Below are 27,433 nucleotides of genomic sequence, written 5' to 3'. Positions count from 1 at the left end.
ATGGGGTCGCACAGAGTCAGACACGACTGAAGCTACTTAGCAGCAGCAGCAGCAGCATAATCCATCTAGAATTTACTTTTGTATTTGAAATTAGATTGAAGTCCATCCTTTTTTCTTCTCAGATAGCTAGCCAATTAATAGTATTGATTAATAATTGTATTTTTCTGAATTAATTATGTTTGTCATAAATTAACCTAACATGTATTCTGGGATTTCATTTTGGTTCTGTCTTCTGTTCCACTCACATATTTAACCATTCCTTTATCAACACTTTACTGATTAGATTCCAGAAGCTTTATGTAGTCTAATGTATGAAAATATAAATCTCATTGGAATGTTCTTCTGTTTCATAGTTTTCTTAGCTAATCGCAAGGATTTAAGAGAATATTCTTAACTCAGTTTTGCAAGGAGGGGAATCTCATCCTGCATTTACTGCATTTAATTAGATTGAATTGAGAAGATGCATGGGGAGGTGGAAGGACCATCACTTGGGGAAGCCACGTTCCCTGTCCAGGACTAAGCTTCCTCCACTGGTGAAAGAAGGACTGGCACTCTAGATTCCTGGACTCCTTTCCTGCTCTGGAGTCCCAGCCCAGGTTGACTCAGCCCTGGGGCTTCCCTGTGGACATGGACAACACCAGCTAAGAGTAGCTATTTATGTCATTAGCTAGGAAATATACACCAGACTTAGTACTCAGCGAGTCTATATACTCCTCACAGCATCTCATTTAATCCTCAAACATCCTTGTGATGCTATTGATACTATTATTCTCCATAGGAAGAAACTGAGGAACAGAGAGCTTTAGTGGCTTATTTGTTGAAGCCACTGGTTGATTAAAAATAAAAATAAGGGAATGGAGTGGGGAGCTGTGCAGAGTATGAAAAGACCAAATTATGTTTTTACACAGTTATTGCTCATTACCCTTGATACATGCAGAGGAAGGACCTCAGAAACAATTAACACATTCATTGAGTGCCTCTGATGTACTTTAGGAATATTAACTCATTGATCCCTACAACCATCCTATATAATGGGCACTATTTATTATCCCCATGTCTCAGATGAAGAGAGTGAGGCCCAGAGAGGTGAAGTAACCAGCCCAAGATCACCCAGCCAGAGGTAGGCTGGTGGACACACATCCTCCGACTCCAGGGATCGTGCATTCATATAGGCAACCTCAAAATTACACACAGAGAGTGTGTTGAACTCATGACTGCCTTTAGGTCACCTGCCACAAGCTGGATGGAGACATGTGAATGTGGAAGTGTTGCCACTGAAGGGGTGGAGCAGCTCGTGGCCATCTCTAAATGTTTAGAATTATCTGTGAAAATGTATTTTGATTTTTTTTTTTTTAACGTAAAGGAGGCACTCCAGTGGATTAACAGGTTGTTGGCTTTGAGGGGCAGGATTCAGGGAGAGGGGGCTGGCTGCTTTGAGTTTTCTAATTACGCCACAGTGCTAATACAGTATGTATTCCTGTGTGACTTGAAAATACTCAGAGACGTATAAATAGGGGCACTTATGTAACTGAGGGGGCGGGTGGAGGGACCCGCAGCAACCAAGGTGGGGGTTCGGTAGCGGGGCGGGGCTGCCCACTTCTCCGCCCCGCCCACTCCCCGCCCCTTCCACCCTGGCCCCGCCCAGTCCCCGGCTACTCTGAAACGCCGGAGCCCGGAGCACCCTGCGCAGCTGTAACTCTTGCCCTACGCGCCCGCCCACGTCCAGGCGGCGCGACGCGGTCCAGGGTGGACAAAGCCCGCACCCCGGGCACTCGCAGCGGCTCAGCGAGTGACGCCTCCAGAGGACCCGCCTACGGCGCACGGGGCGGGGCGGAAACGGAGCCCAGGGCGCGGGGCGGAGCGGCAGGCGCTGGGCGGGCGTACCTGGTGGGCCGAGGCCAGGCGGCGGCCCGGGCGGGCGGGCGACATGCAGCGGGACAGCGGCCAGGCTGCGGGTCAGTGGCTGGACTTGCGGCCCCTCCCCTCGGTCGCGCGCGCCCCGCTCCTTGGGAGTTTGGGGGGTCTTCCCCGGGACGGGGTGGGCGCGTCCCGGTGCAACCCGGCCACGCGGCGCGGGTGTGGATGCCCGGGGTGGTGCCCAGGGCCTGGCACGTGACTCGGGCCTGCGTCCGGCCGGTCCGCTCCCCGCGCGTCCCTAAGCTCAGGTGCCCATCTGTCAGCCCCCTGCCGCCGCCCCAGTCGGCCCTGCGCCGATGACCTCCTCCCCTCACCAGCGCGGCCCCAGAGCCGGTCCGGCGCTGTCTGCGCCCAACGGTGCTGATGGAGGGGTGACCCCTGATCCGGTGACAGCCTGAGATCCCGGGCCCCTGCGCTGGGGCCGGACGCGCGCGCACGTCAGCCGGCGACTCTGCTCATAAGAGCTGTTGCGTTGTGCGGCGTTCGGGCAGCTCTCGGCTCAGCGAATCTGTTCTCACCTGTCCCGCGTAAAGACCTGGCGACCTGGGGGCGGGGACTGTGCTCCACAGTGAAAAATAGAGGACATTCGGTGACTCGAACGCGGCCCCGCGGGTCCTTACGTAACCAGGATTCGAGCCCAGGTGGTGGGTGTCAAAGCTTTGGCGTCTACAGCGCAAATGTTGACACTGATGCTGGAAAGATCCAGGTCTCAGTCCAGAACCTTCCTTTATGCAGAAAAAGCCCTTTCCTGCCCTTCATGATAAGCCCTATGATTTTGCTCCTGGCTAATGTGTTTCTGTCACCTGCGGGCAGGTGGCATTTGAACTTAAAGTTGAACTTGCAGACTGGATTATCATGTTCCAATAAGGACTTTGAGGAGGCTTAGGCTACCAGCAGTTCTTAACGATAGCCTGCTTCCTGGGTGCCAGGCACTATAATAACCAGTGCCTCTTAGTAGCCCAGTCCTGCAACTGAGAAAACTTGAGGAACAAGAGACCATGTGGTTAATAGGTGGCTGAGCTGAGTCTGGGATCAAAAGTTCTAGCTGAGGTATAGGTGTGACCACTGTACTGTCCAGCCAGTGAGGAGGCCAAGGCCCCAGGACAAGCACCACTTGTCTCTGGATTGGAGATCTTGAGCAGGTCACAGAACATTCTAGAGCCTCAGTATTAGGCAAAGCAATCACCGTTGCAACCCCTTTGCCCACTTAGGAGCTGGGACTTAATATGGACCTAGAGCTCCCTGAAGTCTGCATTGTCAGCCACTGCTGTTTCTGCAGCTGCTGCCTGTGGCCTGGCAACCCAAGGTTGTTGGGGGGAGGTCCTATCTGCCCTGCCCTGCTCTGGGCACTTGGGAGAGTCACTGACCTGAACTTCTTTCCCTACCTGTGGGTGTTGCCATGGCAACTAGAGTCATGCTGAAGATTAAATAGGATAACATGAACAAAGGGTCTGATTATCACCCATTTTTATCACCACCTTTTGGAGTCAGTTATATCATTTGGATGGGTGTGAGACTAGTTGAGACATTAGGGCCCAGCTTCCTGGAGCTTTGAATACCAGGCTAAGGGGTCTGGACTTCATGCCAAAGTCAGGGGGAGCCATAAACAGATGTGAGCAGAGAGGGAGGTGGTGGGATTCTCACCTGTGGGTCCAACGGCAGGGATCCTCGAGAGGAAGTTGAGTCCTTCACTGCTGATGGGTGTAAAATGGATCCAGCCCTGTGGAGGGGTATGTGACATCCAGAGTCTATCTGAATTAGAAACACATATGCCCTTTGACCCAGCAACCCAGTTTTCTAGAGAGCCCACTGCATGCATGAAATGCTATGTGTGCAAGGCCAGGAGGAACATGCATTTCTTACTGGGTCTGCTAACTGCTCTAAGACCCCTCCTCACAGCAGAATTCCAGGCCCCCTTCACCAGAAAATGCAGCAGCTCTAAATAGGCTGGTGCGGAAAGTACTCAAAGACGTAGTCAACAAAAGAAGTAAAGTTCAGTGTGCCCTCTCGCCATTATGCAGGGTACAGAAGTGTTTGTAAATGCACAGACTAACTCTGGAAGGGCCCATGAAGAGCCCCCTAATGTGGCCTCCAGGGAGGGGACTGGGCGCTGAAGGACCGGGTACTGAAGGACCAGGGAGGGGTGCTGTCTGCCTTTTACCATAACCCATGGGAGTGCCCCCCTAGTTCTGAGTCATACCCACAAGTTATGATTCAAAACAAAAATACCATTAAAAAAACAAAAATAGTCCTAGTGATGGATTGCAAGACTGGATCAGGCTTGGCCATGTGGATACAAGCCAAGGAAAGTTCCAGAATGCTGGGTTTTGTCATCACTCTTGGCTGTATTTCCCCTTCCCAGGAAGCTGAGAGGGAAGTCAGTGGATACCTTCTTGTCTTTCCTCAACCCCAGACAAGTCAGCATCCAGAACTGTCTGGCAGGATCTGTTTCCTGCATTGTGGTTGTTAAGTAATACTTACCAGGACAGAGGATGAGATGGTTGGATGGCATCACCGAATCAGTGGACATGAGTTTGAGTAAACTCCAAGAGTTGGTGATAGATAGGAAGGCCTGGCATGCTGCAGTCCATTGGGTCGCAAAGAGTCAGACACAACTGAGCGACTGAACTGAACTGAACTGAACCAGGATACCACTTCAGAATGGTAACTTGAAAGTTGTTACCTTCCCCTCCCCATGAGGAAGCACATGGGGTGCAGGTTGAAGGCAGAGGACAAACCTCGGACTGGTAGCCAGGAGGCTTGGGTTCAGTCACACCTGCCTTTCCCACCTGTGTGATTCTAGGCATCTTTCTGGAATCAATCTGCTTCCGGGTACTTCATCTACAGTCACAGCGATAGTTAAGTGTGTGTGGGGGGAGGGGGGATTGTGCATACATCTAACAGATTTGAGCTATTTGTTGTTCAGTTGTTCAGTCTTGTCTGACTCTTTGCGATCCCATGGACTGCAGCACACCAGGCTTCCCTCTCCTTCACCATCTCCCGGAGCTTGCTCAAACTCATGTTCATTGAGTCGGTGATGCCATCCAACCATCTCGTCCTCTGGCGTTCCCTTCTCCTCCTGCCTTCAATCTCTCCCAGCATCAGGGTCTTTTCTAGTGAGTCGGCTCTTCTCATCAGGTGGCCAAAATATTGGAGTTGCAGCCTCAGATCTGAGCTATCAAGTGTCCCATTCCCACCTCCCTCCCATCTGTAAAATGGGATCATAATTACCATTCTGCCTCATTCACAGGAGGTCAGGAGTTTATTTGACTGCAGACAATATCCTCAACATTCTCAGAGGATAGATTTCTGTAAATGCACCAATTTAAAATGTCAGGAAAATAAGTGACATTACTGAGAGCCTACCAAGGACCATGTGGTGCTCTGAGGACTCTGTGTGTTTGGGTTTAACCCCCTACCCTCACAATGTAAACTCCAGGGGGACTGTTTGTCAGTTCTACATGGTTGTCTGCCACACCCAGCATGCACTTGGCATCCTGTAAGTACCTGTGGTGTGAATAGACCTTTCAACAACTCTTGTCAAGTTGGTCTGAAGTTTGCCCTGACTTTGTGAAGAGGAACCCATGGTTCCACAGGGGATTGTGTTGCTGATGGTGTGAAGCTAACTCAAGGGACTTGGGGGCTGAGCCAAGAGAAATGACCGTCAACTCAGGTTGTAGGCATTTGCCATGGATGGAGGAGCCTGGTAGGCTGCAGTCCATGGGGTCACTAAGAGTCGGATACGACTGAGCGACTTCACTTTCACTTTTCACTTTCATGCATTGGAGGAGGAAATGGCAACCCACTCCAGTGTTCTTGCCTGGAGAATCCCAGGGACGGCGGAGCCTGGTGGGCTGCCGTCTATGGGGGTCGCACAGAGTCGGACACGACTGAAGCGACTTAGCAGCAGCAGCAGCAGCAGTGGGCATTTCAAACACAAATGTTCACATCACAGAGTCCCTGTGCTGGACAGACTCTAGGCGGGATGGTGATTTCAGTATCTCAGACCTTATGTGGCTGTTTTTTGCTGTTTTAATGCCCACAGAATTCCTTTTCCCACCTCCAAATGGGACGGGCAGCCTACTACCCGGGAGCTCTGTGATCCAGACCTACTGCCGGGACCTGGCATCTCTGCCCATGCAGCACATTAGGCTGACTGACCCGGGGGACCCAAAGGAGCAGGACTTAGAGGAACCAAAGGCAAGTGCGGTCCAGGCCAGGCTTGGAGGGCCTCCCATGCTGCAATGTCATGGCGTCATAACACGAGTGATAACACCTGCATCTTAAACATGTTCTGTGCTCCAGGTTCTGGGCTGGCACTCCTGGGCATTATTTTTTCAAACCTTCATGACACTGCGAAGCACAGAGAAGTCAAGGAACTTGCTCAAGGTCACACAATAATTGGCAGAGCAGGATTTGATCTTAAAGAGTTTGGCTCCTGAGCCTGACTACTCCAGGAAACTTGGGGTTTGGGTGAAAGTTCTGGGGTGAGGTGAGCAGTTCTTAGCTGGGGGATGACCTAGTCCATTTTCTGTGCAGGAAAGGGAGTTGGTGAGGGCTGGCATGGAGGGCACCGTGGTAGTTGAGTGGTGGCTAAGTGGGAAGAAGGTGGTCTTGGAAGGCAGACAGATGGGTATTGGAAGTGCGGCTCTGCCATCTTCTAGCTGTGACACTTTGCACAAGGTGTGTTAATCTTCAAGACTCAGTTACTTCTTGGTGAAACAGGGATAACATTATTTGTGTGTACTCTCAGTCATGTCTGACTCTTTGCAACCCATGGACTGTAACCTGCCCCTCTGTCCATGGGATTCTCCAGGCAAGAACACTAGAGTGGGTTGCCATGCCCTCTTCCAAGGGATCTTCTTGATCCAGGGATTGAACCCGTATCTCCTGCATTGCAGGTGGATTCTTTACCCCTGGGCCACTGGGAAAGCCTTATAACATTATCTACTGAGAGGGTAACAGGCAGGAAGGCCAAGGGTCTCCAAATAGAGGAAATAGCCTGCAAGTGTCAGACATTTTTATCTCTCTTAAGTGGCAGGAGGAAACAAACTAGCAATATTTTTTCCTTCTCTATACAAATTTAAAGGGAGGTTTCTCTTAAAATATTGTGTTGCCATAATGACACCCGGCTTCACCTGAAGTTAGCTATTCTCGAGTCTAGAGATAACCAATGCCTTTTTCTTATGGAAATGTTTGTCTTAAGCTATGCTAATGTGCTATGCCTTTACCCCAAACTCTGTCTCCAAGTCGGTTCTGCCTCTTGGCCCAGAACCTACTTGACAAACCAGGATGGATGTTGTTCCCCTAATCTATGTAAATGAAACTATTTGTATGGTGGTCTGCCCTTCTTCAAGATTCAAGTTAATCATTTTATGGCCCAGGATAAACCATTTGGTGCCAAGATTATCCCAAAATGCATCTTATGGGTGAGGGGCCTGGTGCCATTCTGAATTTTAAGACACTCCTTTCTTTCATTAACAGACTGCTAGTGACTATATAACATCCAGCTAAAGACTAGCAGAGGGGTACTCTTTCTGCCCCCTTCTGATGCCTATGTCAGAAGCTTTCTCTATCTCCTTTATACTTTAATAAAACTTTATTACACAAAAGCTCTGAGCGATCAAGCCTCGTCTCTGGCTCCGGATTGAATTCTTCTCCTCCGGGGGCCAAGAATCCTGGTGTATTCGCGTGATTCAACAACAACCTTTCACTACTTTAAAGGAATTTCTCAAGACTAAACAAGTATTGCATACTGAAAGGTCTGGTCCATAATAGGTGCACAAAAAAACTTTTTTTCTTTTTACTTTATTATTGTGAAACTACAGCGAGACATAACCAGGTCTGCTGAGAAATACCAAAAAGAAGCAGTACTCTGCACCAGTTGGGATTAGGCTCAGCTTCACATAACTAAAAACTCCCCAGATAATAGTAATTTGGGCTTTCCAGGTAGCTCAGTAGTAAAGAATCCGCCTGCCAGTTCAGGAGATACAAAAGACATGGGTCCGATCTCTGGGTCAGGAAGATCCCCTGGAGAGGTAAATGGCAACCCCACTCCAGTATTCTTGCCTGGAAAATTCCGTGAACAGAAGAGTCTGGTGGGCTACAGTCCATGGGATTGCAGAGGTGGACATGACTGAGTGACTGAGCACACACACACACACACACACACACACACACACAAGCACACTGATACCACAGTCAGAAGAGACCCAGACCCAGAGCCACCTCACTGCTCCACCATCCTTAGCATAATGCTTCACCGTCCTTATCGTGATGCCTTATGATCCATGGTGGCTGCTTGAGCACTAGCCCTCATGTCTGCATTCCAGCCAGCAGGTAGGAGGAAGAGGTTAAAAAAAAAATAGGTTCCTTCCTTGAATGATATGTTCCAGAAGTTCCATACTATACTTCAGTTTACTTTGAATGGACAGAACTTAGTCACATGGCTGCCAGTTGCATGGGAGGCTTTATTCCAGGTGGTCTTGCCCAGCTGAAAATCAAATTTCAATTCCTAACGGAGGAGGCCAGAATAGATACTAGGAAGATGACTGGCAGTGTCTGTCATGCCCCCAGAGAAATGTGCAATGAGCTTAACTCAGGACCTTTTCATCTCTTAGAGACAAGGCTTAATCCCAAATCATGGCATTGATTTGGGAAAGTACTTTCCTTTGCAGAGATCTTCCCTAATGACCTTCTCAACAAGCCAGTTCCACTTACCAGGTGGAGGGGGACTCAGAAAGGACTAATGACTTTCCTGAGGTAAGAGATGCAGAAGGTGGTAGAGCAGATTTAGAATGCAAGAGGGCTGACTGTAATAACAATAACAGCTACCCTAACAGCTGGGTGCCTGACCCCACGCATTTAATCTTTGAAGATACTGGGGTAGGAGCTGGTATCTCCACTGCACAGAGGAAGATACTGGTGCACAGAGAGGTTAGGTAATGTGCTCAAGATTTCAGGGCCAGCACACGGAGTCACTGGGACTTGAATCTGGACAGTCTTACTCCTGAATTCATGCTTTCACCACTACCCTCCACTGTGCTTAGAATCATTACCTCTCTGGTTTTAGTCTGCAAACCTGGTTAAAACTGAGATAAGAAACTAGGCAACAGGATGCTGTAATGTCTAATAACCCTCCTTTTAGAAAAACAGAGAAGTATTGGGTTGGCCAAAATGTTTACTTGGGTTTTTCCATAAGAACATAAAAAAAAAACAAAAACAAAACAAAAAACCCAAATGAATCTTTTGGTCAGCTCAATATTTCTTTTGCAGTGTGTGTATTTCAGAAACAAATGAACTAGAATTTTGTTTTAAGCTAGGACCATAATATCTAAAGGTGGGAAGCCAGCCTTTGACAGTGTCTAAACGTGTGATGCAGATAACATCTTGCAATAAACATCTTCAGTATTCAGGTGGGGGTGGGGGATGGTGCATGCCCCTCAACAAAGCTCTGCCCACATGAAAATCACCAGGACTTTTCTGGGCGAGTTGTAAAACCACTGGAGCCAAGATCCTTTTCCTAACTGTGATTATAATCATCAATCGAGCTTTGGTCTGGTTCCCAAATGGTTGATATGATTGTTACATACAGGAAAATGTTCTTCTCCTTGAGACCTGCTCGATTGCCTTGTAGAATCCTGTTCATTGATATGTTCTGGAGTTTCTTCTCCCTTATCGATAAAAAGAACACATGCACTGAACGCTGCTGTATGCCGAGACGTCCTGGCCCTTTACAAACGTCAGCTCACCTACTGCAGTGCTACCTCTTGTTGTGTCTGTTAGGAGCTGCAGAGGTACAGGGGGCTCAGGTTCATGGTGCGTCCGATCCAGGGACTCAGCCCATACCTGTCACTCAAGCCCCCACACTGTACCTTCTGCTACACCCTGCTGACTCCCAGTGGACATTTTCTTTGTAAAAGAAAATTTGGTGTATAAAACCAAATATCAAAAATTCCCTGTCTGTTGCAATCTGAACATGAAAGGTCCATGCTGGTCAAGAATCCTATTGAGATGGATTTTATTTCCCCCTTGAATTTTGCCCATCCATTGATCTTCTGCGCGCCTGCTGATTGCACTTTTTTGCAATGTCTTTCCTTGCTCAGCCATGTTCTACTTCTGCTTTTCCTTTTAAACTAACGTACTCAAGTGTGTGGGAAATATTCTCCATGTAGTAACACCCAGTGCTAATTAATGATCAGCTCACTGTGGACGTGGCTCTATTTAGGGCAGAGTCAATTTGGTTTAAATCCTGTGTGAGAAATTCAGCGAGAACAAAAAAGCTTCAGAGAAAAACATCCCTGCAGCCTTTCCAAGTGTCTTTGTCTCTGTAACTATGGTTTCTGGACAAACGCAGAAAACGCTCAGGAAGGATTTTCTTTGGATAAAGAAGCTGAAACAAAGGGCCAGGGATGGCAGTAAAATGATAAGCACTTTTATTTTGATTTCTGATTTATAAAACTAGAATATAGAGAAATAACAATAAATATATGAAAGTGTTTCCTCCAGTTAAAAACAAGCAACTTTCCCTGTGTGCTTCAGCAGAGGAGCTGAACAGGCAGACGGGAGGAGGCCGCTGTGATGCAGGGCGCAGGTGACCTGGTCTACCTCCATGTGACTCCAGGCAGCTGTGGAGTCTCCCTCAGAAGGCACAGCTCTAACAGAAGCCACGGTGTGCTCTGACTCTCAGCCTGGCCATTCGGTGGCCAAGTCACGTCATCTATCTGAGTGTCTTGCTGTGTTGTGGGGTGATTAAAAGAGTTCCTTTGAGCAGGGAATGTGAGACTCAAATTCAGGAACATGTGTGTTGGAAAGTTCTTGGTGAACCGGACTGTAGCGATGGTTTCAGCTTTTATTACCAGAAATCAGAGCTGACCACAGGACCCAGGAGCTCTCCAGGGTCCTGAAAGGCTTGTCATTCCCTTTCTGACTCCGGGAATCAATCACATAGGAGTGAGAAAGAAAGAGAGTTGTTTACTGTGCACCTGCTGCATGCCTGGTGCCTTGCTAGATGCTCTGCAGAATTCTCTCTCTAACACGTGTGATTACTAGCCTGGCTTTTTGCCTCTGCATGGCCTGAGCTCTATGTTCTTGTTCCTTAAGTCCCCAGTGCCAGGCGCTGCCCTGACCGCCTCTGTCCTGAGGCCCTCAGCACATGTGGCCTGGCTGTGATGGTATCAGATCCTCTCCCAGCCAGCCTGCTGGGCTGCTGACCAGCTGTGTATCTCCTGGCCTTGGGAAAGCTGAAATGGGCATGTCTTGGAGGGAGTTTTGAAAACTGGAAAACTGGAAAGCTGAAACAGAGGTTTTTAGGCCACATTTGGATTATTTGCCACCATTTTTGGCACCTGTGTGTGTTTGGTTTAGGAAAAATATGAAACTGAGCCCTGAATGCAAGGGTGTCCAGGCTATCATTTTGTAACCCTTAGTCCCTGAAATAAGTTGTTGCCATTATTTATATGCCCCAGACCTCCTCCATTAGACTGAGCCACTTGAGGGCCAAGCCTGCATCTTATTCAGCCCTCTAGGCTCTGAGCATGGCCCAGGATCCCAGTGGCAGCAAGGGTGCAGGCACCATTGATGAACCAAGAAACACACTCAACAGAAGAGAGAGCTGCAGCTTGGGTCTCCTTCCTGAGAACTGGCTGCCACAGGAGGGGGTCTGCATGTGGCCATGGCAGCCTGCATTTAGAGAGCACCTACTGCTTGCCTGGCTCTGTTGTAAGAACCACATGATTGTTTCCATATTTAATCATCATTACAACCCACAAGGTTCAGGCTATTATGATTCCCATTTTACAAGTGGGGAAACAGAGGCACAGGGATGTTACTAATTTGCCTGTGGTCACATGACACAAGTGGAGCTGAGATGGGAACCTAGGCTGAGCTAGTCAAGCTCAGAGGTTAACACCCTGCCTCCAGGACCAAGGCCTGGCCCCATCCCCACCCCCTCACCTTGTACCTAGTCACCCAAATCTCATGTTGCTTTCTTGTTTGTGCCCAATCATATGACCATATGCTTCCTGGTGATTGGGCTTCCCTGGTGGCTCAGATGGTAAAGAATCTGCCTGCAATGTGGGAGACCTGGATTCGATCCCTGGGTTGGAAAGATCCCCCGAAAGAGGGCATGGCAACCCACTCCAGTATTCTTGCCTGGAGAATCCCCATGGGCACAGGAGCGTGGTGGGTCTATGGGGTCGCAAGGAGTTGGGCACGACTGAGTGACTAAGCACATACAGTCATAACACGATGGGAGGGAACATCCCTGGCTCTCGCACCTGCTGGGGACACCCAGGTAATGATTGCATTCCTCCAAGCCTTGGTTCCCTCATCTTCAGGACACGACCATCTCTACTCTGCAGAGCTGCCAGGACATCAGAGGTCACGTGAGTAGAGTGTGGCGAGGACTCTTTAGTGTGTTGCCTATTATGGGCTGTGACTCAAATATGGTCAATCATTGTTGACAATCCTGAGGTCTTCCTGCGTATTACTCTTTCAGAAAAGGAAAGGAGGCTGGCCTAAAGGCAAGAAAAGGAAACCCCCGAGGGATCTTGCTGTTCCCCGTGCTCCTACGACAGGGTAAGATGTACTATGTGCCGAGCCTGGATGGCCTCTGTCCCATCTCAGCCTTTATCTGTTCTTCAGGACCCTTGATTGTTACGGAGTCTCACACCACAGGGAGTGAGAGAGGGTTGTTTAGTTCTTTAAGCTGGAATAAGTTTGTGATACTCAAAGGAGAGCTGGGCTTGAGTCACAGACAGGAAAGTGGGTGGCCGTGGGGCCAGTGTGTCTGGTTTCCCTTCCAGGCTTGTGATACCTGGGGCTCCATGGCCTTGGATGATCTAGTGAACCTTCATCAAGGCTCAAAATGCAACCCCCGAGGGCCCTGAGACCTGTGCCTCATCCCCTGGCATCTTGGGCTGCAGAAAAGAGGCCCCAGGCCAGTCACTTCCCGCTGCTCTGAGGGTCACCTGATTCTTTTGGAAGCTTGAGTGTTTTTCTCTTTATCCTCAAGGTTCACATGTTTCGAAGGGTGAAGGTCTTTTCTCAGTTTTCCCATAACTCCAGTGCACATGGCCTTTGGTCCAAAGACTGGTTTGTCTCATTCCAACACCTGCAGACTTTCTCCCTGTGCCTTGACACAGATCCCTCATCAGGAGGGTGGGAGGGCTTGTACCTGGAGCATTTGAGCCATAGAACCACCCCATGAACAGGTATATTATGTCCATAACACAGAGGGGGAAACTGAGGCTCAAGTAGGCTTGAGCAAGTTGCCCACCCAGTCTTCATGCCCCTCCTGTGGGAGGGGGCGAAATTCCTCTTAAGTCTTCCATCAGTCTCCGGATAAGCCAGCCATTCATGTATTTCGCCACCTTCAAATAGCCCCCATTTCACCAGTTTGAGTGAAAAATACGGACAAACTCTTGACTGTTGGTTTTCATGAAACCCTGAAAGCGGGAGTGGCTGCGGCAGGCCTCCCCTCCAACAGCAGCTCAGCACTGTTGTGTGTATTCCATTCCCGGCGCAGTTACACGATATTCCTGAACGAACAGAGGAGCCAGCTGAGGGCCCAGCACCCCAGTCTGCCTTTCCCGGAAATCACGAAGATGCTGGCTGCTCAATGGGCTCACTTGCCACAAGAGAAAAAGCAAGTAAGTCTTCTTCTGCGAGGAGTGAACAGAGAACGGGGTCTGGCTGTCTGCAGCCTTGATTAGGGGCTGCTCCCCCCAGGCCATCTTTTCATACTGGAGCGAGAGGGAATGTTCCACAAGACAGGCACGAGGTGCCTCCCACCTCACCCCTTAAAAGCAATTACTGGTCTCTGCGGCTTTGGCATCCACTATCTCCCAAACTGTCAGGCAGAATGCTGAATCTGTGAAAAATGGCAAAATTGTCCAATAAGTTTAGGAAATCCTGGAGCAGACCAAGGGAAATAGATTTTTTTTCCTTCTGCGGGGCTTTTTTTGGAGCCTTTTGCTATAATTTGATTCACTTAAAATAGTTCAGATGAAGCCCATGCTCTCCTGGAATGAGGTGTGAAGGGCGAGATGGAGCACAGCACGCTAGGGCACGAGAATCTCTGCCACCTCTCGTGAAAGGCTTCTCAGAGTAATCCACCATGGAACCCCTTATGCACAGAGCTCCTGTTAACCTCCTGTGGAAGTATGTTCTGGGGTCACAGAAGAAGCAGCCGTAAGTTAGATGACAGTCATGCTTTTATCACGGCATTTATGTCCAATGTCAACTTCTGCCACCTCGTCCCCCACTACTTTCCAGCCACCCTGATCAAGCCATGCCTGCTGTGGCGTCACCTCCTACAAGAAGCCCTCCCAAACTCCTTCTGAGTATGTCTGACCTCAAAGCCCCCATACTCTTCCCAGAAAAGCCTGCTGCCTCCAAAGTGTCATTTCTTTGGGTCAAATGCAAAAACTCTGAGATGAGCTTCTTTAACCCCTGCACTTCCAACTTTTTTTTGCCATAGAAAACCTTTGGTTCAAATGAACTATCACAGAGAAATCCTAATTTGAGAGCATGGTGTCAATTAATAGAGTCCCTCCCTTTGCTACTCAGATCTGCGACCACTCAGGAAGTAGATCCAGTAGCCAGTCAGACAAGTGGACAAACCCTGGTCATCACAGTCAGGGCAGGCCCCTGACTCTGGCCAAGAGCAGCCTGGGACCCTTGCTGTCCGTCTCCATCAGGTCTCAGGGGAGGAAACAGGAGGGGCCTCACGGAGCATGTCTGGTTCTGGCTCCCAATTTACCCTCGATAAGCCCCTCCTCCCACATGGAGGGGAGGGTGATCCTGGAGAGGCCAGCAGGATTAAGCTCCCCCCTTACAGAAGGAAACATCAGGAGTGGGGAAGAAATGTTCCCACCACACACCCTTGCTAACGTGTAAAAGAGATCAAAGCAAAATTACGGTGACTAAGTTGGGTGAAGATGGTTAGGGTTAGTCCTCACCTGAGACAAAAATGACAATTGTCTTTGGAATAAGCATGGTGATTACAAAGCACAGGACAGCTCTTAGGAGTCAGGGAGAGGCAGAACCTCTGATCCAAGATTTTAGGGAGTCTCTGAGCTACTTTCACAATTTCAGAAATCCTTCCCTCTCTCCCTGCCCCAGCTGCTGTGTCTGGAGCGCCTCCAAGTCGTAGTTTCAAAAGCCCTGCTACAGCATTGTCAGCTGTCTCCTTGGTAGAGTCAAGTCCCTGCAGGAATGGGACAGAGGCCATGCACCACGTGCCTGGTGGAAAGAGGCTCCAGAAGCCCAGGGAAAGAGGCCATGCTCAGCTCCATACTTTGTTAGGACCAGTTCAACACATGCATGCTAAGTCGCTTCAGTCATGCCCAGCTCTTTGCGACCCTATGGACCATAGCCTCCCAGGCTCTTCTGTGCATGGGGTTCCCCAGACAAGAATATTGCCATGCCCTCCCCGAAGGGATCTTCCAGACCCAGGGATTGAACCCACATCTCTTACATCTCCTGCACTGGCAGGTGGGTTCTTTACCACTAGTGCCACCTGGGAAGCCCCCAGTTCAACACATCAGTGCTTTAAAAGTTTTTTGCTTAACATGATAATTTATTTCAAATTACCAGGTGCATAAAATAGTCACTGTGAATAATAACTACTTGACAAGCATTCTTAGAGCAAATTTTGGCTACACACACACACACAAACACACACACACACACACACCCCATACCCTGGGTTACACCAGTTGGTGCCAGCCTCTGTGACTGAAGGTGAGTCCAAGTCCCTGCTTTCAAGGAGTTCATAGTGTAGGGGGTCGGGACCCCCAAAGTGGACACATACAATCCAGTATGAGGAGTGCCTGGGACAGAGGTTTCTACCAGGTCCGGGGGGTGGTATCCAGGAGGCATCTAATCCAATGTAGGGGTGCCCAAGCCAACCTGGGGGCATCAGAGAAATTCTCCAGGAGGTGAATGTTCTGTGATAGATCTTGAAGGATAAGTAAGATTTGGCCAGGGGAGGGAAGCTGAGACAAGTGTTCCAAATGGAGGGAAAACAATAGCAGATGAGGTAGCCTGGGGCTGGATCTGATTCATCTCTTTATCACCTGTTCTGCATCCAGCGCCCTGCACAAAGTTATGCGCTGATGTCTTAAGCACTGCCATAATTGAATAGAAGTGTAAGGTCCCAGAGTTGGGGTGGGGGCACTGATAGCGCTACCCTCCTCTGCAGTCATCAGACCACACCTGGCAGTTGTGGTGAAAGCAGAGGGAGGCAGGTTCTAGTTGATTGGAAGGAAGACCTTTCCTATGGTCTGCATCATTTGAACAATGAGTGAACTTGCTGTTAGGTAGTGAGGTTTCCATCCCTGTAGGTATGTAAGTAGAAGATGAGCAATAGCTTCTTGGTAGCATCCTAGAGAGACAGAGGCAAGTTAGACAAGGGGACCCCACCAGCCCCCTCCAGATGAGGGGAGTCTCACAGGATCTCTGTGCTCCTTCTTGCAGAGGTACGTTTGTGAGGCGGATGAAGACAAGCAGCGCTACATCCGCGAGCTGCAGGCCTACCAGAACTCTGAGGCTTACCGAGCCTTCCTGCGGAGGCGGGCAGCGCTCAAGGTGCAGGCGCGGTGCGGTGAGTGAGCCTGGCCGGGGTGGACTGCAGCTGCTGTCTTCCAGGCTTGGGGCTATGCGATGCTCTACAGCAGATGGAGGGTTTGGAGAGCTCTCTTTTAGTCCTAGCCTCTATCAATATTCACATCTTTATGTATTTGGGGTATTAACCCCTTGTGAGATGTACGGTTTGCAGGTGTCTTCTCCCATTTCGTAGGCTGCCTTTTCATTGTAGTCTGCAGCGCAGAAGCTTTTTAGTTTGATATAGTCCTACTTGTTTATTTTTTGGTTTTGTCACTGAGCTTTTGGTGTGCTATCCAAAACACCACTGCCAAGACTGGTGTCTGGGAGCTTTTTCCTGATGTTTTCTGCTAGGAGTGTTTTTCAGTTTCAGTCTTTAATCCATTTCAAGTTCATTTTTGTGTGTGGTGTAAGATGTGTCCAATTTCATTCTTTTGCATGTGGTTATCCAGTTTTCCCAACATCATTTATTGAAGAGACTGTCCTTTCCCCATTGTGTATTGGATTTGCTGAGAGTAGATCGTAAGTACCCACTCAGGAGACACACGTTTGACCCCTGGATCAGGAAGATCCCCTGGAGGAGGAAATGGCAACCCACTCCAGTATTCTTGCCTGGAGAATTCCATGGACAGAGGAGCCTGGTGGGCTACAGTCCATGGGGTCACAAAAGAGACTTGACTTAGTGATTAAACAAGATCACAAGTGCTCTCACCACAGATACAGAAAAGAAGACTATGTGAAATGAAGGATGTGTTAATTAACTTGATTGTGGTAAGGTATACTATAGCCAGTCATCTGCTTTGAACACTTGAAGTATACACATTTTTTAATTTGTCAATTAAACCTGAGCAAAACTGGAGGAGGGGAAGGAGCCACGCCCCTACACAAAGCAGCTGGCGTAATCCCTTTGTGGCTCTTTTTTTTGGGGTTGAGACACCTTGTACCTGATTACGGAGGAGGCACCCCCTCCCTCCCCCTTCTGGGGAATGTCAGAGTGGTGCTGGGCCACCGATTCCATTTTAATCCTTAGAAGGAGAAAAGGAACTGGCAGTTATGGAACTCAGTTATGCAAAGTGCCCTGGATCACCCTGAAGCCTTTTAAAATGCAGGTTCTGACCCAGCAGGTCTGGGGTCTGCATTTCCAACACACCCCTGATTCAGTCCATGCTGCTGGTGTAGGGACTCCGCCTTGCCCAGCCTGAGTCGTGCCTGATGTGCCAGGAAGTTAAGACACGAAACATCCCTAAACCAGTGCACACAAGAAGGGCAACAATGGCGGATAAAGACCTCAAGTCGCCCCTACCCGCCTTGCTGAAGTGTGTCCCATGCGCCCTCTAGAGGCTTCTGATGGGACTGCACCCTGTTGACTGCGGGCTTCTGCTCAGCGAGCGCCAGCTCCACCCCACCCCTGCACTACTGGCTTTCCCCTCTCCCTTGACCCACTTCCCCTCTCCTCTACCAGCATTTCCTGGGATCACTGTGCAAAAAAAAAAAAAAATGCTTGCAACAAAATCCTTGTAGTGTGCCTCTGGGGGCTGCAGGCTTAAGGCAGAGACAGGAACTCCACCCTACTTGTGGCATGTTCCCCACCAAGGGGCACATGACCTAGAACAGCACTGGGCATTCTCACCAGGGCTCATCACTGTCCATCCTAAGGGTTCTTCCTGCATTCCCCATGCTGGGGCTGACCAGCATCCCAACAGAGCCCGTCAGTTCTCCACTTTGGTGCTTCTCTTTCCCACCTGAGCCTGGCAGAGAACCGTCTCCATAGTGGTCAGGAAAACCGTCTCCATAGTGATCAGGTGTCGGCTCAGTGGGCCAAATGCCTGGGGTCAAATCCTGGCTCTGTCACCTTGCACAAATCATTAAAACATTCAGGGCCTCAGTTTCCTCATATGGAAAGTGGGGCTTTAATAGGACCTCCCTGCATTGGGTCGGACACGACTGAAGCGACTTAGCAGCAGCAGCAGCATTGGGTCTGGTGCTGATCGAGCAAGTTAAACCATAGGAGCTTGGAACTCAGTGCCTGGCATATAGTGAGTCCAGCAAATATTCATACTTTGTACCCTTAGTTCTGGGGCACGAGCCCCTCACCGTAGCTTCATCCAGATCAGGGATCTGTAAACTTCGTAAAGGACTAGATAGTAAATGCTTTACTCTTTATGGGTACCGTGGTCTCTGTTGTAACCACTGAACTCTATGGTTGTAGCAGGAAAGCAACCATAGACAATATGTTAACAAATGGGTGAGACTGTGTGCCAATAAAACTTTATTTATAAAAACAACCAGAGGGACAGGTTGGTCCACAGACAGTTCCACTCTGGTCCATTGTACTTCTTGGGTTTCCACTTAATATTTGTTTTCAGTGAAGTACCTCCAGATAAAAATAATCCTCTGAAAACTACTGGTCTAGCTTATAATTGGCATTAACAAAGTGGAGTGTCAGATGGTTCCGAGGGAGTTGTGAGGCCTCTGGTCCTCATGTGCAAAGTTAAGCAGATCATGCCCTGAGACCTCTGGCTAAGGGTCCCCAGAGAGCAGTTGTCATTTTCTGTTCATGTATTTCTCCCTAAAAATGCCATTTGTCAGACTTAGCAGAGAACACCTCATCTTGTTTAATTCTTCAGCCATGTTGGTCTCCTATTGCCTTCTTATTTTTGTGATTATTTGTAGATTGTCATCACACGACAAGTTGCCGTATTACAAGGAAAGGCTAGTCCAAGAGAACTTGGCTTTTAAACAAGATGTATTTCTGCCTAATTGAAAGCAGTAAATTTAAAAGTTTACTATATAAATATAATCATAATGAATATTTTTTAAAAGACCACCTAGATTCTGCCATGCTAATAAAAACTGAATTGTTTATATTTTTCCTTGTTTCTCTCTAATCTTCATTTCATACCTGGCTAGATGTTTATTATAAATTGAAGTCAGAGGTATCTGGTGTTTCTTCTTGGTTTATAATAAGGGATTTTAAGACCTCTTTTTAAAAAATTTATGCATTTTCCCTGAGGTTTTTAATTAATTGATTTTTAATTGAAGGATAATTGCTTTACAATATTGTATTGGTTTCTGTCATATATCAACATGAATCAGCCAGAAATTGAGCAACTGAAGTCAAGACCTGATCCTCCAGCAGGAAACATGGAGACCTCTTAGGATAAGTGTTTTCATCCTCAGAAGGCATCTCTGACCCTTGAATTGATTCTCTCCTGACACGGCTGAGGCCTTTTCTGACACAGGTGCTTTGTAAAGTGATGCCGTTTGTTTGTCTATCAGGAACAAGTGCACCAGGATATGAATTTGAGGGCAAGGGCCTTGACTTCTCAGCAGTGGATGTAAGTACTGGGGGACTGTGGTTTTAAACTAATCAGCCTCATTTGGTGTGGGCACCTGAGAAATGGTGCCTCCCAAAGGATAGCTGCATTCTAATCCCTGGGGCCTGTGAATGTTACCTTATATAACAAAAACCAGGGAAGTCCTTGAAGTTGTGATTAAGTTAAGGATCTTAAGAGAGGGGCATTAGGCAGAAGATAAGATGGATAGATAGCATCACTGACTCAATGGACATGAATTTGAGCAAACTCTGGAAGATAATGAAGGACAGGGAAGCCTGGCATGCCGCAGTGCATGGGGTCACAAAGGGTAGGACATGACTTAGCAACTGAAAAACAATTACGTAATCATAAGTGTCCTTACAAGAAGGAGATGAAGGGAGATTTGACACCAAAGAGGAGGAGGCCACATGACCACTGGCAGAGATTGGAGTGATGTGGCCCCAAGGTAAGGAAGGCATCAGCCACCCCAAGAGGCTGGAAGAGGTAAGAACAGCTTCTCCCAGAACCTCCAGAGGGAACTAGGCCCTGCCCACATCATAATGTTGGACCAGTCAGGTTGATTTCAGACTGCTGGCCTCTGAGACTGTGAGAGAGTGAACTTCTGTTATTCTAAGCCACTCATTTGGTGGTATTTGGTTATGGCAGCCCAGGAAATGAAACATCTGGGCGCAGGGGTTCATGCATCGCTGGAGCGTGCCTCACACATCAGTCCCTCATGGAGGCCTTTCTTTGCGGGTTCCTTGGGCAAGTATGTATGAAGTCCAGCTCAGTGGGAGGCAGGGCACCAGATTCCGGTTGCAGAAGTGGGTGAAGTGAAGCGCAGCCCCACGGCTCCTGTCCAGGGCGAACTGGCAAGTGTGCAACCCATGACACTAGGCTCTGCTGTGATAGAGACGCATGCACAGTGAGAGGGACCCCACCCGAGGCTGTCCGGGCCAGTCTCAGGGCAGGTGGTTCTGCGATGATGCTCATGAAGAAGAAATGGGAAATTCCCGGAGAAAATGCTGGCCAGATGGAAATGAAGCAAAGAGGGAGCTCTAGGCTAGGGAACAGGACGTGCAAAGGCCTGGGGGTGGGAAGCAGCACAGGGTGTGTGGGGGCCGTGAACAGTTCTGGACGCCTGGAGCAGACAGTGTGCGTATAGGGTCAAGGACAGGGTGGTGGGGACCTGGGTTGTCAGATGTCCAAGCTAAGTTGTAATTCATAGGCGCTTCCTCTTTGAGTTTTGAGTAATGATGAAATAGATATTTAACAAATGAAGAACACCTGCAAGTAAATCTTAGGGGCCAGACAGATGCATTTATGGGGCTTCCCAGGTAGGGCCATGGTAAATAATCCACCTGCCAATGCAGAAGATGCAAGAGATGTGGGTTCCATCCCTGGGTCAGGAAGATCCCCTGGAGTAGGGATTGGCAACCCACTCCAGTATTCTTGCCTGGAAAATTCCTTGGATAGGGGAGCCTGGTGGGCTACAGTCCATAGCGTCACAAAGAGTCAGACATGACTGAGCGACTAAGCACGCATACACACACATGTGTTTATACCAAAACTTTCTGGAAGGCTACACAAGAAGCTCTTGCCCACAGTGAGTAGAAACGGGATGTTGGATACCTGTAACTTTTTACGCATCCCTTTTCTATTACTTTCAACATGCATTCATAATAACTTTAAACATTGTTTTAAGTATAACATTCTTTATCATTAGACAATGATTCGAGACTTAGAAGGCAAAGGACTTCCTGAGTTAATTGTCCACCTGGGATGGTCAGCCCCTCTGTGACCCAGGCTGGAGCCACTATGGCAGGGGCCACGTGAGTGGAGTTTGCCCCCCAGCAGCCCCTCCTCCTGGAGGGGCCTGCTCTGTGCATCCAACTGCTCTCCCACCAGCCCAACCATCCTCTCCCTGGAGCCTACACTGGCTCCCAGTGCCTGCCGGGACTTGGTCTCCATCTCCCTGCCAGGCTTATGTCTCCACCAGCAGGGACCATGCTGTTCCAGAACCTCATTTTTTTTCCTTCCCCCCTCTATGACCTTAGTCCAGCACCTGGTAGTCTGAGGCTGGCCTTCCTCATAACCTTATGTAGCTCAAAGCTTGATTATGAGAGGATATTAAGAGCTGACACTTCAGGCCTGTGCTAGGACCCATCTCTTGTCAGATATTGGCAAGTTTTTATATCTCTGAATTAATACATGAAATCAAATATATATATACCTCTTTTAAAGTTATTTTTCTGTTAAAAATAATACATGTGCCTGGTTTTAAAAATGGAAACAGTGCACAAAGGTTACAGTGCAAGGTGGGTTCTGCTCAGCCAGAGACCCAGTCCCTCCCTCACCCACCCTGTCCCTGCATCCCCTGGTGTCCACTATGACCAGTTTCTGGTGCATCTTCCAGAACTGGCCCATGGATAGGCAAGCACCTACAGGTTGGTGCACATGTGTCTGATAAGAAGACACATCTTTGTCATTTAGTCATAGAGTTTGTTCAGCATTGCAAAGCAAACCCTTTGAACATAAGAAAAACTCAGAATTGGTCATGGACTCAGATAATACCACTGTCTCACTAATCGATGAACCCAGGGTAGGCAAGACGTGTGCAGGGAAGCTGGAAGAAAATTCAAGGAACTGTGGGAACTGCAGACAGGCTCTGTTCACTCATGGCTGATGCAGCAGCAAGGGACGTTTTGGGTGGTGCTCATATAAGTATGCATGAACAAAGGCAGTGCGTGGCCAAGCAGTTATATCATGATGCGTGTGCCCAGTAATGTGGATGGTCTCAGCCGTTACGTAACCCTACAGAGTCATTGTTTACAGGATGTAGGGTGAAAGGGAAAGGGCATGGGGCGAGAGGGCCTGGCCACCACTGTCCTGGCTAATTGCTCTCCCTCTATAACCACCAATTCTCAAACACTCCCTGTTGTACCCTCTTTGCCACATTCCTAATATTCTGTCCCACCCTGTGACACAGACCTTGGGATGAATTGAAATTCTCAGCTGTGCTTGGAAAAGCCTCAAACCGGCCAGTGATTTCCAGGTGGAAAAGGGACTAGCTGGACCCGGTTGGACCCACCTAAAGCCCATCTGCCATTTTAAGCTAATTTTATATTCCAAGAAGGGGCTTCCCTTGTGGCTCAGATGATAAAGAGTCTGCCTGCAATGCATGAGACCTGGATTCGATGCCTGGGTTGGGAAGATCCCCTGGGAAGGGATTAGCAACCCACTCCAGTATTCTTGGCTGGAGAATCCCATGGACAGAGGAACCTGGCGGGCTACACAGGGTCCCAAAGAGTCAAACACAACTGAGCAACTAACACTTTAACACTTATGTTCGGAGAAGGCGGGATCCCTGTGCCTCCTCCCTGCTCACCAGGAGCTACCTCTGTCCACAGGCCGATGAGAACAATGACCTGTACTGTCGGACCTGCAGGCAGTTCTTCAGTTCCCTGCATAACAAGAGGGAGCACCTGCTGGGGAAGCAGCACCTGCAGAACCTCACAGGTAACCAGCTCAGCTGTTGTTGTTTAATTGCTCAGCTGTGTCCCACTCTTTGCCACCCCATGGACTGTAGCCTGGCAGGCTCCTCTGTCCATGGGATTTCCCAGGCAAGAATACTGGAGTGGGTAGCCATTTCTTTGGCCATCTGATGCCAATACTTTGGCCTCCTGATGCGAAGAGCTGACTCATTTAAAAAGACCCTGATGCTGGGAAAGATTGAGGCAGGAGGAGAAGGGGACAGCAGAGGATGAGATAGTTGGATGGCATCATGAGTTTGAGTATGCTCTGGGAGTTGGGGATGGACAGGGAAGCCTGGTGTGCTGCAGTCCATGGTGTCTCAAAGAGTCGGATACGACTGAGCAACTGAACTGAACTGAAGCTATTTTCTTCTCCAGGGGATCTTCCCCACCCAGGGATCAAACCCACACCTCCCGCACTGGCAGGCAGATTCTTTACCGCTGAGTCACTGAGGAAGCTCAACCAGCTTGATGCGGCAAGGCAAACGCACACCTTGACTCCATCTATGCTGGGGTTCACCAACCCACAGCCCAGAGACTCCTTGTCGTTTAAATTTAATTTTAAGGCAGGGTCTATTCAAACACTCTTAATGCTAGGTGGGTATGTGGGAGGGGAGTGGGTCTTCCAAGGAAGTACAAATAGACTTGCCTCTTAGTTGACAAGGGCCCCCCTGCTCTGGCCCCACCCCTCAGGGGCCTTAGAACCTCCTGGAGCCCCGCTGCCTCCTTAATGGCTCCCAGACCTTGCCACCGTCCTGTGCGGCCTCCAGGCCTAAGCACAGCATCCTCTCTTCCCGTAGCACTCAGCCTGTCCCTGCAAGGCTCGCCTCCCCCCTTCACCTTCGTCTTGTTTAACTGACCTCTTCCCCAGGAGGCCAGCCCTGGCCGTGCTGCACACATCCTGCCCCTCCCAGGGCCCCTCTCCAACTTTATCTCTCTCCCTGCTTCCATCATCTCCTGTTGGCCTCTTTCATTTGTCCATCTTTGTTATTGCTTGCCGTCTCCCACCAGCATACAAGCCCCTCATGTTTGGGGATTAATTGCCCGTTTCAGTCACTGCATTATCCCCTGGATCTAGAGCCATGCCTGATGCTCATAGTCAGTACTCACTGTGTGTCTGTAGAATGAATGAATGAGTATGTTCAACAAATAACTCCTGGGTACTTATTCCTTCCTGGCACTGAGCCAGGTGCTAGGGACACAGCAAGAATAAGGCAGAGCTCTGTCCCAAAGAAACTGAAGTATATGGATTAGTACAACATCTTTCCATTAAAACATCTTGCACTGAAGTGAAAGGAGACTCACAGAAGACAGAGACCCTGCGATGACTGGAACTGCGTAAGTCAGAGGCGTGCTCTGGGACTAGGGAAGATCCTCAAAGAATGAAAGCCATCGTGTCAGGGGCAGAACTAGGGGGTGACATTTTTTCCCACCTATTCCTTAATGTTATTAAAACAGAAATAGGTCTGACTTAAGCCTCTCTTCTGCACCCTGCTTGCTGAGTGGCCTGGGGCCAATTACTTAACCTCTCTCTGCTTCCACTACTGCCTCTGTAACATAAGGATGAGCTGCTCGCCTCACAGGGCTCTTCCGAGGATGGACATCAGAGCCTTGTGCCTTCTTGGTGCAGCTGAGATGCCACCTCCCCTAGGAAGGTTGTTCCTGGTCCCAAACTTGGGGGTGGGGGCGCTCCTGAGCCTCCAGCATGTACCCTTCAGTTAGAAATTATCTTCCTCTTCTACTGTTACCATCAGCCTGTGACACATGTGTGCACATGCATGCAGACACAAGACACGCTTACACACAGACATGCCAACAGACACACCCACATAGACACACACACGTCTACTGTCCTGGAAGGAAGGAGCTATGTGGTTTAGGACATATCTCTTGCTAGATTCTCGATAGACATTTGATGAAGGAATGCACAGATCTACAGGAGGCTGACCTTCGTCTGGGGTTTGTAAGGCAATAAACCGTCTTCAGTAATGTCTTGTTGAAGGTGAGTAATGGCAGTGAAGGTGAGAATGCATCGCATTACTTGCAACTGAGTATAACACGTGAGCTCAGATACCTAGAGTTATACTGTGTAAATTACTCACTGGAGAGGTTTACAGCTCATTTCAAAATCTATAAAATCATGTGCTGGGAGACGTGAGGCTGTACATACATGTGGCTCTGATTCCGTGTAACTCTCTGAGGACCTCTAAAGTTATTTAAAGGGAAACGGACGTGGGCACACCTCACTTAGTGTTCCCCCTAAACAGCCTACAAGTTTTATGTTAGCGGTCAAGCTCTTGAGAGCGTTTCCACATCTGCCTTTACTGCTGTGATATTGCTGGAAAGCAGGGCCTCGGGTAGCCGCACTGTGAGTCTCTGGGTCTCTGAGTCTCAGTGCTGATGGGAGGGGGTGTTAGCCATGCGTCCCTTTGGAGCTGGATCTCACGTGGTTCACAGTGCCCTTTGAGGCGAGTGTGAGCCCAGGGATCGCCTGTTCCAGCCCTAGAAGAAGCTGACTCCTGCCCAGCTCTCTGTTTCTGCTCACCAAAACCCGGGTGTGGCACAGATGGGAAGCCAGGGCCCAGAGCTCATTGTTTTAACCGTGTTCCTGGGATCTAATTCACACACCATAAAACGCACCCACTGAGAGTGGTTTTCCGTATATCCCCAGATATGTGCAACCACTACTGCAGTTCAGTTTAGAACATTTCCATCAGCCCAGACAGCACCGTACCCATGAGCAGTCACACCCCATTTCTGGGCAACCGCTAGAGTGCCTTCTGCCTCCACAGGGGGCTCTGGGGGTTTAATACTTGGTGTCTCCTTTCTGTGATAACAGTAGGCATCCCCGCCTTTGTGCTATCTTAGGTGGGCAGAGCCCTGTCGCCACGAATGACCTGAGTTTGCCTCCCTCCTCCGCCACTTATGGCCTTTATCACCTTGGTTGAATTTTCTACCCACTGCCTTTTCTTTTTCAAGTGCAAAATTGGGGATAATGATAATAATACTGACCTCACGGGGCTGCTGTAAGGAAACAAGATAATTCTGTGATGCTCGGCACACTCTGGGGCCTACTATTATTATTATGAGCTTGGGGGCTGTAGCAGATAAGCAGACCAGTTCCCTACCCCGCTTACCTTCCAGGAATCTCACACTGCTAATGGTCCCCATAGCTCTGTACTCTCCAGTTTCTTTGTCTCTCCCCTCAAGCTGCTTTTCTCTAGGAATGGCTTTCCCACCTCTGTGCACCTGGTCTCCCTCCTGTTCATCCCCCAAAGTCCTAACAAAAAGGTGAATAATAGTAAGTTTTGGAGATGGAGAGGAATCGTAGCCCTGATTCACTGCCAGTGGGAACATCAAGTGGGGCAGCCACGTTGGAATATAGTCTGACAGTTCCTTAAAAGGTTAAGCATAAAGTTACTATTGAGTTGGAAAAAAAGTTTGTTCAGTTTTTTCCATGAGATGTTACTGAAAAACCCGAATGGACTTTTGGCGCACCCAATATAGGATCCAGCAATTCCACGCCTAGGTATGTACCTAAGAGAACCGAAAATGTATGTTCACACAACACTATGAATGTGCGTAACAACATTATTCATAGTAGCCCCAAGGGGGAAGCAACCCAAACGTCCATCAACTGATGAATGCATAAAGAAAATGTGGCCCCTCCACGCAGTGGAAAATATCATTCAGCCATGAAAAGGAGTTAGGTACTGATAGGTACCATAACGTAGATGGACCTTGAAAACATGGTAAGTTAAAAATCCAGTCACAAAGGACCACATGTTGTAGGATTTCCTGAATATGAATTGTCCAGAATAGGGAAATTTGTAGAGGCCTAGGGTTGGGGCTTCCCAGGTGATGCTAGTGGTAAAGAACCCGCCTGCCTAATGAAGGAGACAAAAGAGATGCGGATTCGATTCCTGGATTGGGAAGACCCCCCAGAGGAAGGCATGGCAACCCACTCCAGTATTCTTGCCTGGAAAATTCCATGGACAGAGGAGTCTGGCGGGCCACAGTCCATGGGTCACAAAGAGTCAGACACAACTGAAATGACTT

At 48.9% G+C, this 27,433-nt stretch overlaps 1 protein-coding gene across 1 annotated transcript in view; it reads left to right on the top strand.

The window, feature by feature from the left end:
* Positions 1-1,850: 1,850 nt before the first annotated feature.
* Positions 1,851-27,433, top strand: part of LOC102272488 (high mobility group protein 20A-like) — a 31,843-nt gene continuing 6,260 nt past the window's right edge. Inside the window, exons 1-7 of the mRNA XM_014480986.2 lie at positions 1,851-1,955; positions 5,963-6,117; positions 12,416-12,495; positions 13,445-13,568; positions 16,399-16,525; positions 19,804-19,862; positions 23,252-23,360. Coding sequence (XP_014336472.2) covers positions 1,928-1,955; positions 5,963-6,117; positions 12,416-12,495; positions 13,445-13,568; positions 16,399-16,525; positions 19,804-19,862; positions 23,252-23,360 — 682 coding nt within the window. The 5' untranslated portion in view covers positions 1,851-1,927. The remainder of the gene's footprint in view (positions 1,956-5,962; positions 6,118-12,415; positions 12,496-13,444; positions 13,569-16,398; positions 16,526-19,803; positions 19,863-23,251; positions 23,361-27,433) is intronic.

This window comes from Bos mutus, chromosome 6 (assembly GCF_027580195.1).
Source record: "Bos mutus isolate GX-2022 chromosome 6, NWIPB_WYAK_1.1, whole genome shotgun sequence".
NCBI lineage: Eukaryota > Metazoa > Chordata > Mammalia > Artiodactyla > Bovidae > Bos > Bos mutus.
The sequence above is the reverse complement of the archived record's forward strand: the minus strand, read 5'-3'. Positions and strand labels throughout refer to the sequence as shown.